This window comes from Chanodichthys erythropterus, chromosome 21 (genome assembly GCF_024489055.1).
Source record: "Chanodichthys erythropterus isolate Z2021 chromosome 21, ASM2448905v1, whole genome shotgun sequence".
Lineage (NCBI taxonomy): Eukaryota > Metazoa > Chordata > Actinopteri > Cypriniformes > Xenocyprididae > Chanodichthys > Chanodichthys erythropterus.
Window position 1 is genome coordinate 22,060,234 of NC_090241.1, and position 14,861 is coordinate 22,075,094.

General features: G+C 35.8%; 1 protein-coding gene across 1 annotated transcript in view; it reads left to right on the forward strand.

Moving 5' to 3' along the window:
• pik3r3b (phosphoinositide-3-kinase, regulatory subunit 3b (gamma)) overlaps positions 1-14,861 on the forward strand; it is a 197,161-nt gene that overhangs the window by 83,274 nt on the left and 99,026 nt on the right. Inside the window, exons 2-3 of the mRNA XM_067374821.1 lie at positions 3,931-4,026; positions 4,592-4,669. Coding sequence (XP_067230922.1) covers positions 3,931-4,026; positions 4,592-4,669 — 174 coding nt within the window. The remainder of the gene's footprint in view (positions 1-3,930; positions 4,027-4,591; positions 4,670-14,861) is intronic.

Below are 14,861 nucleotides of genomic sequence, written 5' to 3' on the forward strand. Positions count from 1 at the left end.
ATTAAATGACTGTATTGACCTTTGGACGGTTAAACCGAATGACCTTTTGACAAAATCTTTAAAATACCTTTATATGTAGCAAAATATAATTAAAACCTTTTGGATTTAATACAAGAGATCTAGCTGTACTACCTTACATACTTTGGATGTCATATTTTTTATTTATTTATTTATTTTTTTTATTAAGGCCTTTGGACCAAAAAAATGACCCGTCACATCATTGACCCAAATACATTATTATTGTATCCACATACTTTTTCTACCCTCCACTGTCAATGTTTGCACATTGTCTTCAATAAAGACACAAAAATGTATCATTTTTTGTCTTATTAAAGCAGATAGTTGAAGACCATAATCCATGGTAAAGGGTTCACATAATTCCTCCTGCAAACATAATTCATTAGCAAGCCATCTAACTTAAAATATCACTCCTACTTTTTCCATCTACGCTGTATCAAACTATATACTGTAGTTTACACACAGCTCCACATTAATCTCCTTTCTCATAAATCTTAGTTCACCGGCAATTAAGGAATGTGAGGCTTCTAAAACAAAGGGAACAAGGGAGAGAAAGAGGAAGTCAGAGAGAGCATGAGAGAGAATTATGATTCCACCCATCGCGCTGTGACCTGTTTGCTCATTCATAAGGCGTCACTTGTCGAGGTCCATAGAGAAACCAGCAGGATGTGGAGCAATTAAATGTACCGTGTGTTGTTGGAATACCAATGCGCTCCTCCGTTAACGTGTGTAATCTCAAGCATCCAACGTCTTTGTGCCACCTGCATCAAAACCTCAGAGGAACTTTTCATTTATCTTTCTGTTTTTTTTTTTCATTTCCCCCTTTCCTGTTCCTGTAGCTTCAGCTATATTATTACTAAAGGATTACAGCAACTTACATACATTTGCATATGGTAAGTGAAGAGTAAATGTTGAGTCTAATCAATTCCTTTACTGCAGATGCTTGATAATTCTGGTTAGATTTAAACTGTCAGATTCTGATTAAAAAACTTAAGCTAAAACATGGAAGCAAACCTAAATCAGTGCACCACAGAAACATATTGCCAACTCGTAGTGTGATTCTCCTGTGCGAAAATTGCAGGAAGGTGCAACAGGGGCCACTGCTGTGCAGATTAGCACACCAATTACACTCATGCATGGGAACGCAAACTTTTCCTGCTGTCAACAGATGCTTGTGTTTGAGATTCTGTTAAATAAACAGCCATTTCCTAATTACAGAAAGCAAAACCGAGAGATAGTACCGCTATCTGTGTAGACATTAGCAGGTGGTACATCAGTGCTAATTAGTGTTGTCACTGACGATAATTCACAGGAGTCCAAAAACGGCACTACAAGAGCACAGTTTCATGGACCTCATCATTCACATAATGGAAGAAAAACATTTTCCGTCAGAATTCCTCATCAGAACGCTCGTTATTAAAATGGAAATGGAAATTCGATGTAAATGGATAGATTATCTGTCCAGTTGTCACTCAATGGCTTTATAAAACGCACACTGATGTAAATGAGTTTAACTATGTCGGTATATATCAGTTCAGTTTCCTGCTTACAGGTGAAAGAAGTCCTGCTCTGAGTTCTCTGTGTACTTTAGCTGTAACATTCAGGATGAGGAAGAAGACAAGGTGAAGCGGAGTGGATCTAATTTGCAGCGTAACTATATTTTACAAAACCAAAAGAAAATAATCTAACAGTAGAAACAATGCAACAGTGCTAGAGCACAGTCAACACCAGACAATGAGCTGGACAAACTAAGGGGCTGTTTAAACGACACCATTTTCAACAACAACAACAAAAAAACTTTTTATGCTTTTTAGCCCTTAATTTAAAGACAACGTCAATGAAGGCCTGAAAATGGGTTTCAAAATTCACATTTTTCAAAACAAAACTGTTATCGTCTGTGTCTGTGTGAATGGGGATCGTTTTGATAACGTTGTCGTCTGTACACGAAAAATGCAGAGGAAAAACATTTCCGTTTTTAATAGTATTTCATTGTTGTAGAAACATAACCTAAGAATACAGAGTGAACTAATGAGCTAAACAAGGAACAGGTGTCAAATCAATCAAACAATGAAAAACCAAGACAACTGAAAACATGCTTTATCAGAAGGAAACTGTAATAATAATGAAATGCAAACAAACAATCCATGAAAATGAAAAGTGACAATATAATTTTTGTTTGTTTGTTGGTTAGCATGAATGTCTGGGCACAAGATAAAGTCGTGTTTATGTAATTTCCATATATTTATGAAGGTGATGCATTACTATGATATGACCTTTTAGAGTTTTTTGCATATGTGAATGGAACACTGCATATTTTTTTTTTTTTTTTTTTCTGTTAGCATTTTAATTTTTTTTTTTTTTCTCACCTTAAACTTTTTCGAATAAGTAACACTTCACAGTAAGGTTCAATTAGTTAATGCAGTGTCTAACAACGAACAATAATTTCACTGCATTTATTAATCTTGGTTAAATCTATATATAATAATACTTTTTTAACTTTTCAGATTGCATAAATGAATATTAAGTTATTATGAACAAACATGATTGATCATGAACAACAGTGTATTTATAAATTAGCATTAACCTAAATCAAGAAATGATGTAAAAAAAAAAAAAAGAAAAAAAAAAGTCCATTGTTAATGGTACATAAAGCATTTACAATTGAACGTTATTGTAAAGTGTTACCTTTGAATATCAGTTTTTCATTAACATTTAAAAAAAATCCATATTTAATTTATTTAAATGGCTAATAGTCTTTTAACGACTAGTCTTCATGCTCCGCTTCCACTCCGCACCGTTCTCATACTGGTGTGCGCTAGGTTTAGTGTCCTAGGACAACATACACAGGGTGTCATGTAAACACATGAGCAGTTAAAACAGTGCTTCTCCTGTCCAGGGGACACCCCACCATTGCACATTTTCTATTGTCTCCCTCATCAAGCACTCCCAATTCCAGTCTTCCAGTCTGTACTATTGAGCTGATGAGTTGAATCAGGTGTGTTAGTTGAGGGAGACATACAGTACAAAATGTGCAGTGATGTGGGGTTCCAGGACAGGTTTGAGAAGCACTGATTTACACTGTGCTCTGCAAGTGGGAAGCAATACTTAAAATTTGACCCCATCAAGGATTTTATCCGTGGTGGTCTGAACGCATATAAGTGGCCAGATATATGGGCACACTTCCCAACTGTAACCTCAGCAGAAGGTCACTGCTCAGTGGAAGGACAGTGGAGACAGGAAGAGACAATAGTGCTTATGATACATTATGCACTGTATTTTATTCAGCTGGAGGACATGTTATATACTGAATTTTAAAAATTCATTGGTACAAAATGTTTATATTGTACTGCATTTAAATGAATAGTCCACCCAAAAATTAAAATTCTATCATTTACTCACCTTCATGCCATGCCTTTCTTTTGTAGGAGACAAGAGGAAATTTCATTTTCAGTTCCCATTGACTTCCATTGTATGGACAAAATACAATGGACGTCTGTGGAAACCATAAATGTTTGGTTATCATTATTCTTCAAAATATCTTCTTTGTGTTTAGCAGAAGAAACCATTGCAAGTTTGGAATAACATAAGGATGAGTAAATGATGACCATTTTCATTTTTGGGTGAACTATCCCTTTAATGTTCATTTTTAAATATTTTACTTTTAATTTTTAGTTAATTATAATGCATAATGTTAATGTATACTTTAATGTAACTTTAAATCGTAACAGATAAAAAGTTGAGGCTTGACTGTTATGTTGCATATCTACCATGCTTGTGAGAATATGACAACCTGACAGTTCCCTAAAGAGAGATGAGATGTGGGTTTATAGGCAGCCACCTAATCAGGGAATTTGGTCTCTCCACTGAGATTTCTCATCATCATCTCTCTCCCTCTCCCCCCTTCTCTGACAGGTCCCTGTGGAAAGGGAGATGTTGTAGAGCAGTGCGCTCTGCCTGACCAGACCCCAGCTGTGGTGCTCAGACTGACGGAGGCTTTAGAGAGACTGGGTGAGTTTGCTCCTCTGCCTCACCTTATCTAATTTAACTATTCAAAGAGAGTCAAACACTAGTCTAGCACTTTTCTAGGGGGTTGAGTGAGTAATTATATATTTCCTTCTTCATAAATGAACTATTATTTTGCATAAAAATAACACCTTTTGAATTAATTACATAAAAAAGATGCTATGGTAATATGGTACCATGATAATACCATGTTGTTTTGGGCATATTCAAATGGTAATATCGTGGTATTCTTTTAAAGTACCACCTTGTGTGTGTGTGTGTATATATATATGTATATATATATATATATATATATATAATATATATATATATATACCACAATAAAGAAGTCTATTGTGCTCACCAAGGCTGCATTTATTTGCTAGCCTGTATTGTGAAATATTATTACAATTTAAATAACTGTTTTTTTTTTTTTTTAATTGTTTTTTTTTTTTTTTTTTTTAACCATCTATACCATCATAACTAATTCTGTTCAATTTACTGTAAAGTTTTGGTTAACATAACTCATGAGATTATACGCCTGACCTTTGACCTCTGTCCTGTTCTCAAGACTGGGAGAATGAGCCACTGTACCGGTCTGGCCAGACCTCCATTGGACCACCAGAATTACTTCAGGCTTTGGAAACAGGTCAGTTGTTTTTTTTGTTTTTTCTTTTGTTTTTGTTTTTTTTCTGTACATGCTAATTTCAGATTATCTATAAACATGTATGTTCAGCCCCATTTGATCTAATATGCATCTAGTGATTAAACAAACATTAAAGTTTGCAATTGGACAGTTTATCTGAATTGATTATTTGGCAAATTAAAGGCACAATATGTACGATTTTTGGATTAAAATATCCAAAAACCACTAGAACAATGGTTCCCAAACTGGGTTACGCGAGGTGACAAAAGGGGGTACGTGAAAAAAATGCTGAGTAGTTCATTTAATTCTACCTTAAAATAATATTAAAACTGAGCATGTTTTTCTAACTGCCAAAATGCCGTAAATCCAGTACATTTAATCAAATTACCTCAGCATTTGCAGACAAAAATGACTGTATCCACACATGATAGATTGCATGCAGTCTGCTGCCTTAAATCGCGTTAAATTACTGCCTTTCTCGACAATGCTCCTTTGTAAAAGTGGGGACTTATCACTTACTCACATGAAGAACAAATAGACACATATAGTGGATTAATTTCGATTTAAGACTCAAACTTTTCTGATACAAAAACATACCTTGTTGTGTGAGTTCTTGTATTTAATGATGATAATGAGCAAGAACGAAGTTGTTCCCAAATATCGACATGACTGCAAATGTGACATTATTATACAACAGGCCGAAAAAAAAAAAAAAAAAAAAAAAATTTTAAACACAGTACTGTCAGTATTTGCTCTATTTTGAAATGAAATAATAGCTCTAACGAAAACCACAGCAGAACTACAACACACGTCTGTGTTTCGCGAACAATTCTGCGGCTTTGAACGAATCGTGAGAGTCAGTGATTCAATGATTCATTCACAACCACTTGCTTCGTTACTGAATGAATGACTCGATGACTCACTCATAAAAACTGACTTGCTGCCACCTACTGGCGGTTTTAGTTTAATATTTAAAAGTTTTATTTAGTTTTACCATCATTGCATATTTCTTTATTGAACATTTTTATTTAAAACATTATTTATTTTATAGTTATTCATAAAGGTAAAAAAAAATGCACTGGAAAATCAATTTAGGGGGCAAATATTGTCCCTTAATGGTATTAAGGTGTGACTGCAGTCGAAGAGAGGGGGTACGCAGAAGGATGGTAATCCCTTCAGGGGGTACTCCAAGCTAAAAAGTTTGGGAACCACTGCACTAGAACAATCTTATATATTTTTGTATTTTGTTGACTTGTGTACTTACATTATCCCAAATGTTTCCAAGAGTATTTAAATCCAGAGAAATAAGCTATTTAACCAGGACACAGACCGTGTCCGTGTGTCGCCTATCAATGACATCATACCCGCATTACCCTCAGTTTCCAGTTTTATTTTGTAGAAACCATGGAAACGCCAAAGATGCTTTAATATATTAAATGTTTTATTAGGCAGGTAAGCAACTGTTTGGATGGATACATTCATCGACAGAAAACTAATCATGTTATATAGCTCAACACAGCAAGTGTTATTGTTTAAATCTTGTTTTCTTCACTTACAGCGAGTACCATGTTTTACCATGCCTAATATCAATCTAGCTTACTGCAGTGTGCAACAAGTGTCTCATAGTAGCTTCTGAGCGAATGCAGAGTAGCACTATAGCAACTTTCAACACACAAATGTGTTTGTGTGTTGAATAAAACAGTGCTGCTTTGCCCCACATACACTTGCCCGAAGCAGCGACTGCGACATAATAAAAGTTCCGCTGCTCTCAAGACATGTGTCGCACTCGTCTCTCATTAGCAATCATTCCAGCGGCCTCGTTTCTGCTCACTCGGTCCTGCTCTACTTCATACTACAATAACATTAATAATTTCATCAAAGAACATGATTTCTGCCAGAGTTCCATCCCGATTATTTTCCACCGGCTGTAGACGTAAAGACAACACATCCCATGATTCCGTGAAATCAAGGCTTATCAAGCTACGTCTTTGTTTTGAATAAGCGACCTCTAGCGGCGGAAGTTTACATATTGTGCCTTTTAATTAAAATTAAGTGATACAGTAATCAAGAATGGTATATAATTTATTCACAGATATGAGATCTAAATTTGCCATCTTGTGTGTGTTAAAAAAAAAGTTAATTGAAGAAACACATTCTTAAGTGTAAGATACATGAAAACATGAAAAGAAAACAGCAATGTAAAGGTTTTTTGTTTTGTTTTGTCTTCCTATCTTCAGCAGTGTAGATCCAGGCCACTGTTGTTAAAGTTTGAAAAGTTTAGCTGAAGTTCTTATTTAGCACCACAAGGGAGTGCTCTGGCTCCGTACTTTTTTTGGGAGAAGCTGCTTCCAAAAAAACTCAGCACTACTATTGGATTAGATGAAACAAATTCATGCATATTCACTCACACACACACACCTCATCCTCTTCCTCTCTACTAAAATGATTAGGCAGAGCATGGATTTCCCATAGGAGAAAACTCCTTTTATCACATACTATTGTTGTTTCAGACTGAGACTTTTTAAAGTTTTAAGGAGAGACTTTGTTAGAGATTGTGTTTGCAGCATAATCTGTTATGCCACTGAAGTGCAGATACACGTGGTCTAGCAAAACCTCACATCCTGACTCCATATATAGCACATGTGTGCACAGGTAAAGCCTTAGTTGTCACAACTTAAACATCACAACCTTTTAAATAATTTCCAGTTTGAAAATGTCACGTGCACTAACACAACCAGCGTATGTTCATGTCAGTTTCTTTGAAGTACATCTGCACACTTACGCTCACATAAACAAATCCATAAAGGGGCAAAGTGTCTTTCACAAGTTGCTGCACAGATTCTGAATTATGTCTTCTGACACATAAGCACTTTCATGAACTGAGGAACTATATGTATAGGGAGGCTAGGGTGGATGTTGTCAGGTAGTAACTGGTTGACATGAATGTGCTCTGACAATGTGGTAAGTCCAGTTTACAGTGGTGTAGGAAGGGTTAGCCTTTTTGACCTTCAGAATTTGAGTTTTTTTATTTGAAGGTTCCTTCAGTTTATTTGAGAATGTTCTTGTTTGTACTTCAAGTACAGTCGCTTATCAACATACAGGTTTAGATTGGATAGATTTCAATTTCCTCTTCAGAGCTATATCATTTGCGTGCATTTTGGGTCATTGTCATATTACATGGCCCACTTACATCCCTCAGTTAATTAAACTTTTGCAAAACACTCATTCATTAAGTTAGTGGGGTTTGAAAGTCTGTGACCACATTGAAAATCTGAGATTTTAAACACAAAATTTATTAAAACTGTTAACATAAACATTTAAAATATATTATACAATTGTAAAAATATATAAATGGGTCATTAACATATAAGGTTTTTAAAAGTGTAAAAAAACATAATGGAGATATAATTAATTTTGAAGTTTTATTCAGTGTTAACAATGAGATTGTGGTTTTTATAATCAATTAACACTGCTTTTGTAATTTTTTTACAAGATGGACAAAATTTGTCACCAAAAAAGTCATTCAGTTAAACCAAAATTTCAGTTTTACCGAATGACACTTTTGGTGATCCCGAGTGACGATATTTTCAAACAATGCTAATATGCTAATGCTGATATTTAGCTAGCTAACAAAAAGACAGTCAAACCTTTTATATTTAGAACAAGTTTTTAAAATATTACAACATTTTCAATGTTTTATAGCGGTTGTACCGAATGACCTGATGTTTCGGGACATGCGTATGAGCAACTGAGATTTTTTTTTTTTTTTTTTTTAATAGTTAAGAAAGAGTTAGTTACTTAGCTTCATGATCATGTGGTCCTTTGCAGGTGTCTGAATGAGGTCACATGATATTGTCCACATGACTTGATCCTAATGGTCCCTTTACATCGATTACTCCATATGACATCAGTGAAATTCATTTTTCTGGACATTCTTTCTAATAACAAAGCAACAACTTCTACACGTAATTTTAATACCATTTTTCACTATGTTGATATATGATGTTATAATATCAAGCCAGAATAAAAAATATATACATTTATTACATTTTAAAACATTTTAATCACAAATTAAATGGATGTATTGGGCTTTGGATGGTTAAACAGAATGACCTTTTGACACTTCAAAATCTTTAAAATACCTTTAAAATACCTTTTATATATTAAAATATAATTAAAAACTTTTGGATTCAATAAAAGAGGTCTAGTTGTACTATGCTGCATACTATGTTTTTTATTATTATTAAGGCCTTTGGACAAAAAAAAAAAAAAAAGACCCATCATGTCATTGACCCAAATATCAAAATAACAGATATTTTTCTTAAAATAATTAATTATTTTAAGTATTTATTGTATATTTCATTTTTTATCAAGTTAAATGATATTTTTTTATTAATATATATATATATATATAATATTTTTTTTTTTTTTTTTTTTTTTTATATAAATTTAAACAAATATTTAGTTATTTTTAAATTAGAAAAAAAAATTAAAACAACTTTATGACATTGACCTTGTGAACTTCTTTTAAATAAAAGATCAGATGTTTATTGAAGCAGAAGATGCTCTCAAATTATCATCAGTCAAGATTTGCACAAACTTCAAGTGGTTCATGTCAGCTTAAGTGCTGCGGTCATTACCTCAGGAGTACATAATAAATACTTAGAAATTATTAGAAACCTTAAACTAGTTGTGTTGCTGATACTGTAATCCATATTGAGAAAAATAGTATATAAGCATTATATGTTTGATATATTTGATTAAGGTGTATGCAATCTGTTTATTATATGCAACTTTTTTACATAACCTTTGTTTTGTAAAAAGTTCCATTCACATCTAACCACAAGTTTAACCTTTGACTGGAACGAACACCCTTAAGCCAACCATGAAATGTTACAAAATGTGTCCATCACCCATTTCCTGTCATTATATAACGGGATAGTTACTCAGTGTGGAAATACTCACACCATTGCATACACTCTCATAAGTGTTTTGGCAGATATGCACCATGGTTACCATTTAAAAGCCCAGCCAAGAAGTGGTGAAGTCCAGTGGCCACAGAAGACCAGAGACAACATTACGTCACCCAGCTAGAGCTTGTGCTAACCAACCAGTGATTTGTGGATCAACAGTGTGTTGTCATGGAGATGGCAAGCCGTTTTAGCCACGAGGATACATATTTTAGAGAAACGAGAGTGTAAATGTTTCATGTAGGAGGTGGAGAGGAGCAGAGAGAGGAATGACTCATGATTCAGGTGTATCGAAGATCGACAAGTGCATACGCACTTAATTCAAACTAATGGTCAAGGAAGATTGACAAACGTTTGCATGTGTGTGTGAATATGCATTTGGTGTACAGCAAAAAGCACACAAGCATGAACACACACACACCTACATTTGACAGGAAAAGAAAACTAGTTCCAGCTCTAGTCTCCCTGGATACAGTGACAAGCACACGGAGAGCACGGCTGACCCGTGCCCACTCGACAGCGTGCCAACAGCTCCTATTCCCTACCGTTTATTAATTCCGACATTCATCATCATCGCATTTCTTGTCTTTTTCTTGCGTGAGAGAAGCTGAGCTCAGCAAAGCACAAATTAAAAACACTGTTCTCATCTTCCGCACTTCGTGCTCTCCCATTGGCTGCCAGTGATGTCATCCTGTCTCATATGCAATAGTCAATAACCTATTAGAGTCCAGCGTTTTACAGTCAGCTTGGGCAGAAGGGGCTTCTGCCGCTTGAGCTCTTCCACACCCTTTGTTTTATTGGAGTCTTTTAGCGATTCTCTTGATTAATACGTTCTAAAGTTGTAAAGATTTCTGAGGGGAGACGGTTCAGTGCCCCCAGGGAACACTTTGTACTGCTGGTGGTGTTATAATAGTTTTTCATGGTAAATGATGCTGGGATTTTTCCATGTTTGTAAATTCAGGCCATTTAAAGACAACAGAAATGTAATTATTTGTACATATTAATTTTATATGGTATGTTTGGCTTATATAATGCTTCACATGCACATTCACCTTTACATTAACCATTAATAAAACCATTATCATTCACTCTTGAAGCATTACGATGTATCAGCATGACATTTCAGCAGTCTTATTGGAAACTTCCTCACCTTTCTGCAAGATTGCCTGTTTATTTTTGTTTACGCTCACTCTACCTCTATAATCCATCCACGTCATTTGTTCTGTCCAGCTCTTCCTCCTCTTTTCTGCAGATACAGCCTTGGAAGTGATCACTAACAATGATGTCATCCCTTAATTGCTCTCTTTTCCTCTCTCTCTCTCTCTCTCTCTCTCACACACACACACTCTCACTCTCTCTCACACACACACACATACTTGTGACCAGACTCCTCCCTTGTTCAGCCTTTTTGGCTCTTAAAGTTTCCTGACAGAGATGTTCTGATCGATTAATTCGCTGAGTTAGGGCCGTTCACAAAGGATGCGCTCTTGCATCCATCTGCAATGTTTTTAAATAGTTTTTATACTGTACATGCAGCAGGTGGGTGTTTTTGAATGTTGTGATGCATCTCATAGTTTAAATTTAGTGTCTCTTCCCATGAGTGCTGGACCTTTAAGATGCCATGTCAAGTTAAGAGGTTTAACTTTTTAAATGGTGAATTGGGACACCTGCATTCTGTTTTATTCCATTGCACAGGATGGATGGATGGATGGATGGACAGTTTGGATGGATAGACATGTGGATAGATGGATGGATGAATGAATGAATGAATGAATGAATGAATGAATGAATGAATGAATGAATGAATGAATGAATGGATGGATGGATGGATGGATGGATGGATGGATGGATGGATGGTTGAATGAACAGTTTGGATGGATGAACAGGTGGATAGATGGTTGAATGAATGAATGAATGAATGAATGAATGAATAGATGGTTGGATAGTTGGATAGATAGTTGGATGACGGACGGATGGATGGATGAATGGATGGATGGATGGATGAATTAATAGTTGAATAGATGAATGGATGGATGGATGGATGGATAGTTGGATGGACGGATGGATGGATGGATGGATGGATGGATGGATGGATGGATGGATGGATGGATGGATGGATGGATGGATGGATGGATGGATGGATGGATGGTTGGTTGGATAGTTGGATAGATAGTTGGATGGACGGATGGATGGATGGATGGATGAACAGTTTGGATGGATAGACGGGTGGATAGATGGTTGAATGAATGAATGAATGAATGAATGAATGAATAGATAGTTGGTTGGATAGTTGGATAGATAGTTGGATGACGGATGGATGGATGGACAGACAGATAGGTGGATGGATGGATGGATGGATGGATGGATGGATGGATGGATGGATGGTTAGATGATGGTTGGATAGCTGTATTAATATATAGATGGATGCATTTAAAAAATTGAAGGAAATTATCTGTGATATGATTTTTTTAAAACCAAATTCCCTCAATGAACAAGCATTTTATATAACTGGCAAAATGTTCTTCTTCCGCAGTGTAATGCCACAGTATCATCTCTATTTTTCCATTCTCTCTCATTTCTCCCTTCTTCTGAACTACTCATTTTCATTCTCTCATTTCCGCTCTCTTTTCATGTCCGCCTCGAGGACTTGATTGGATGGGGACACATAATGCACAGTGCCAAACCAGAGAAAATTAAATTCTGAGTTTACAGCAGCTTAAGCTGAATAACAACATATCAGTGTCTCCGTCTCTTATGTACCACTTTCTATCTATTTCTTGTTGTCCTTTCTTGCTTTATTTCTTTTTATTGCTCTTGTTTGCTTTCGTGTTCCTCTGTTTAGTTATTTGTCTTTCTTTATAGGGGTCATTTTAATAATTTTAGACTTATGTCATCTATTATCTGTGGTCAAAACACATTTTCTCATCAGCAGCCCAGGAAGAGTAATTTTCTTTAATTAAGATTGATTCTTTTTGCAAAGTTGCCATCTTTTCACTTTATTGGATTAGAGTTGTTTAATGACCTGAAGCTTTAATCAGTGGGAAGTTTAGTCTGTTGGGTTTATAAGGAGGCCTACTGTATTTGGTACAGTATTCTGTAGGTCAGTGTCTGTTTATTGCTTTGAGTCTGTGCGTGTCCCTCTTCTCTGTGCACTGGCTTTTCTTGTCCTTGCTTTTATTGCCTGAGATGTTTACGTGACAATCTCCCCGTCATTTTTTACACTCATCACCTTCTCTCCACTCTTGCACATGCATGCTTGCACATACACAAATGCACCCTAACCGCACTCCTGTCCCAACCCTGAGGGTAAACAGTGGCGTGCCACAGGCGTCATGAACTGTACTGTTGCACATTGCTGGTGTCTGTGTTTGTGAGTGTATACACAAGGAAAATCGCAGATATAAGATACAAGACTGTTTTTGTGGTGTCTATTATATGTATTTTTGGTCTACAAAAAAAAACTTGCAGCACAGATCAGAATAAAAAGTTTCTTGTTTTTTGTGCTTATAATGGAAGTCATTGGTCACTAAAACAGTTTGGTTACCAACATTGTTTAAAATATCATCTTTTATGTTCAGAAGAAGAAAGAAAGCATAGTCATACAAGTTTGGAATGACGAGAAAAGTCTATCAACATTTATTAACCCTCATTTTTGGATAAACTATACCTTTCAAAGACGAATGTCCAAGCTGCTCTTTTCCATACAGTAAAAGTGAAGGTTGACCTCAGCTGTTAATCAACACTATATTTTAAATAAATAACAACTTAAAGGTGCCCTAGATTCGAAAATTGAATTTACCTTGGCATAGTTAAATAACAAGAGTTCAGTACATGGAAAAGACATACAGTCTCAAACTCCATTGTTTCCTCCTCCTTATGTAAATCTCATTTGTTTAATAGACCTCCGAAGAACAGGCGAATCTCAACATAACACTGACTGTTACGTAACAGTCGGGGTGTACGCCCCCAATATTTGCATATGCCAGCCCATGTTCCCAACATTATGAAAGGCATTACACAAGGGCAGGCATTAACATCTGGATCTGTGCAGAGCTGAATCAACAGACTAGGTAAGCAAGCAAGAACAATAGCAAAAAATGGCAGATGGAGCAATAATAACTGACATGATCCATGATTACATGATATTTTTAGTGGTGTTTGTAAATTGTCTTTCTAAATGTTTTGTTAGCATGTTGCTAATGTACTGTTAAATGTGGTTAAAGTTACCATCCTTTCTTACTGTATTCACGGAGACAAGAGCAGTCTCTATTTTCATTTTTAAACACTTGCAGTCTGTATAATTCATAAACACAACTTCATTCTTTATAAATCTCTCCAACAGTGTAGCATTAGCTGTTAGCCACGGAGCACAGCCTCAAACTCATTCAGAATCAAATGTAAACATCAAAATAAACACTGTACTTACGCGATTAGACATGCTGCATGACGAACACTTTGTAAAGATCCATTTTGAGGGTTATTTTAGCTGTTTGAACTTTTTTTATGTTGTTTAAGGCTAGCGTGGAGCACCAGATTTAAAGGGCCACACACCCTGAATCAGCTCATTTCTAATTATGCCCCAAAATAGGCAGTTAAAAAAATTTATTTAAAAAAATATATGGGGTATTTTGAGCTGAAACTTCACAGACACATTCAGGGGACACCTTAGACTTATATTACATCTTTTAAAAAAAAAGTTCTAGGGCACCTTTAAATTTTACTCTATTCTTCTTAGAAAAGCTATAGCATGGATTACGAATATAATGCAAATGGACCACCTTTTGATACTTTTAGGTGTTTTGGTGTCCCTAGTCTCCATTCACTTTCATTGTATTGAGCAGCTCAAACGTTCCACTAAAAATCTCCTTTTGTGTTCTGTGGAAGAAAATGTAACTTCATAAGGTCTTTGTCATCATGAAACACATGCACAAAATATCTTTTATATACTGACTGTAGCTGTCCCTCACTGTTGACAGAATCACAGTGTTGCCAGATGTTTACATTTATGGGCATCATCCCACATTTGCGAGATGTTTTGGTGTCTCCGAGTCAGGTCACGGAACAATGAAGGAGGTGAACGAGTTCATTTTTAAGAGGAACATGGCCGGGTCCACAGTGGGTCTTGTGGTCACATAGGAATGAGAGCTGTCATCTCTGAAGCTATTTTCCCCTCCCTGTCCCTAAAGGATGCGTCTTACTGGAACAGCTCTCTTCATCACTCCTCC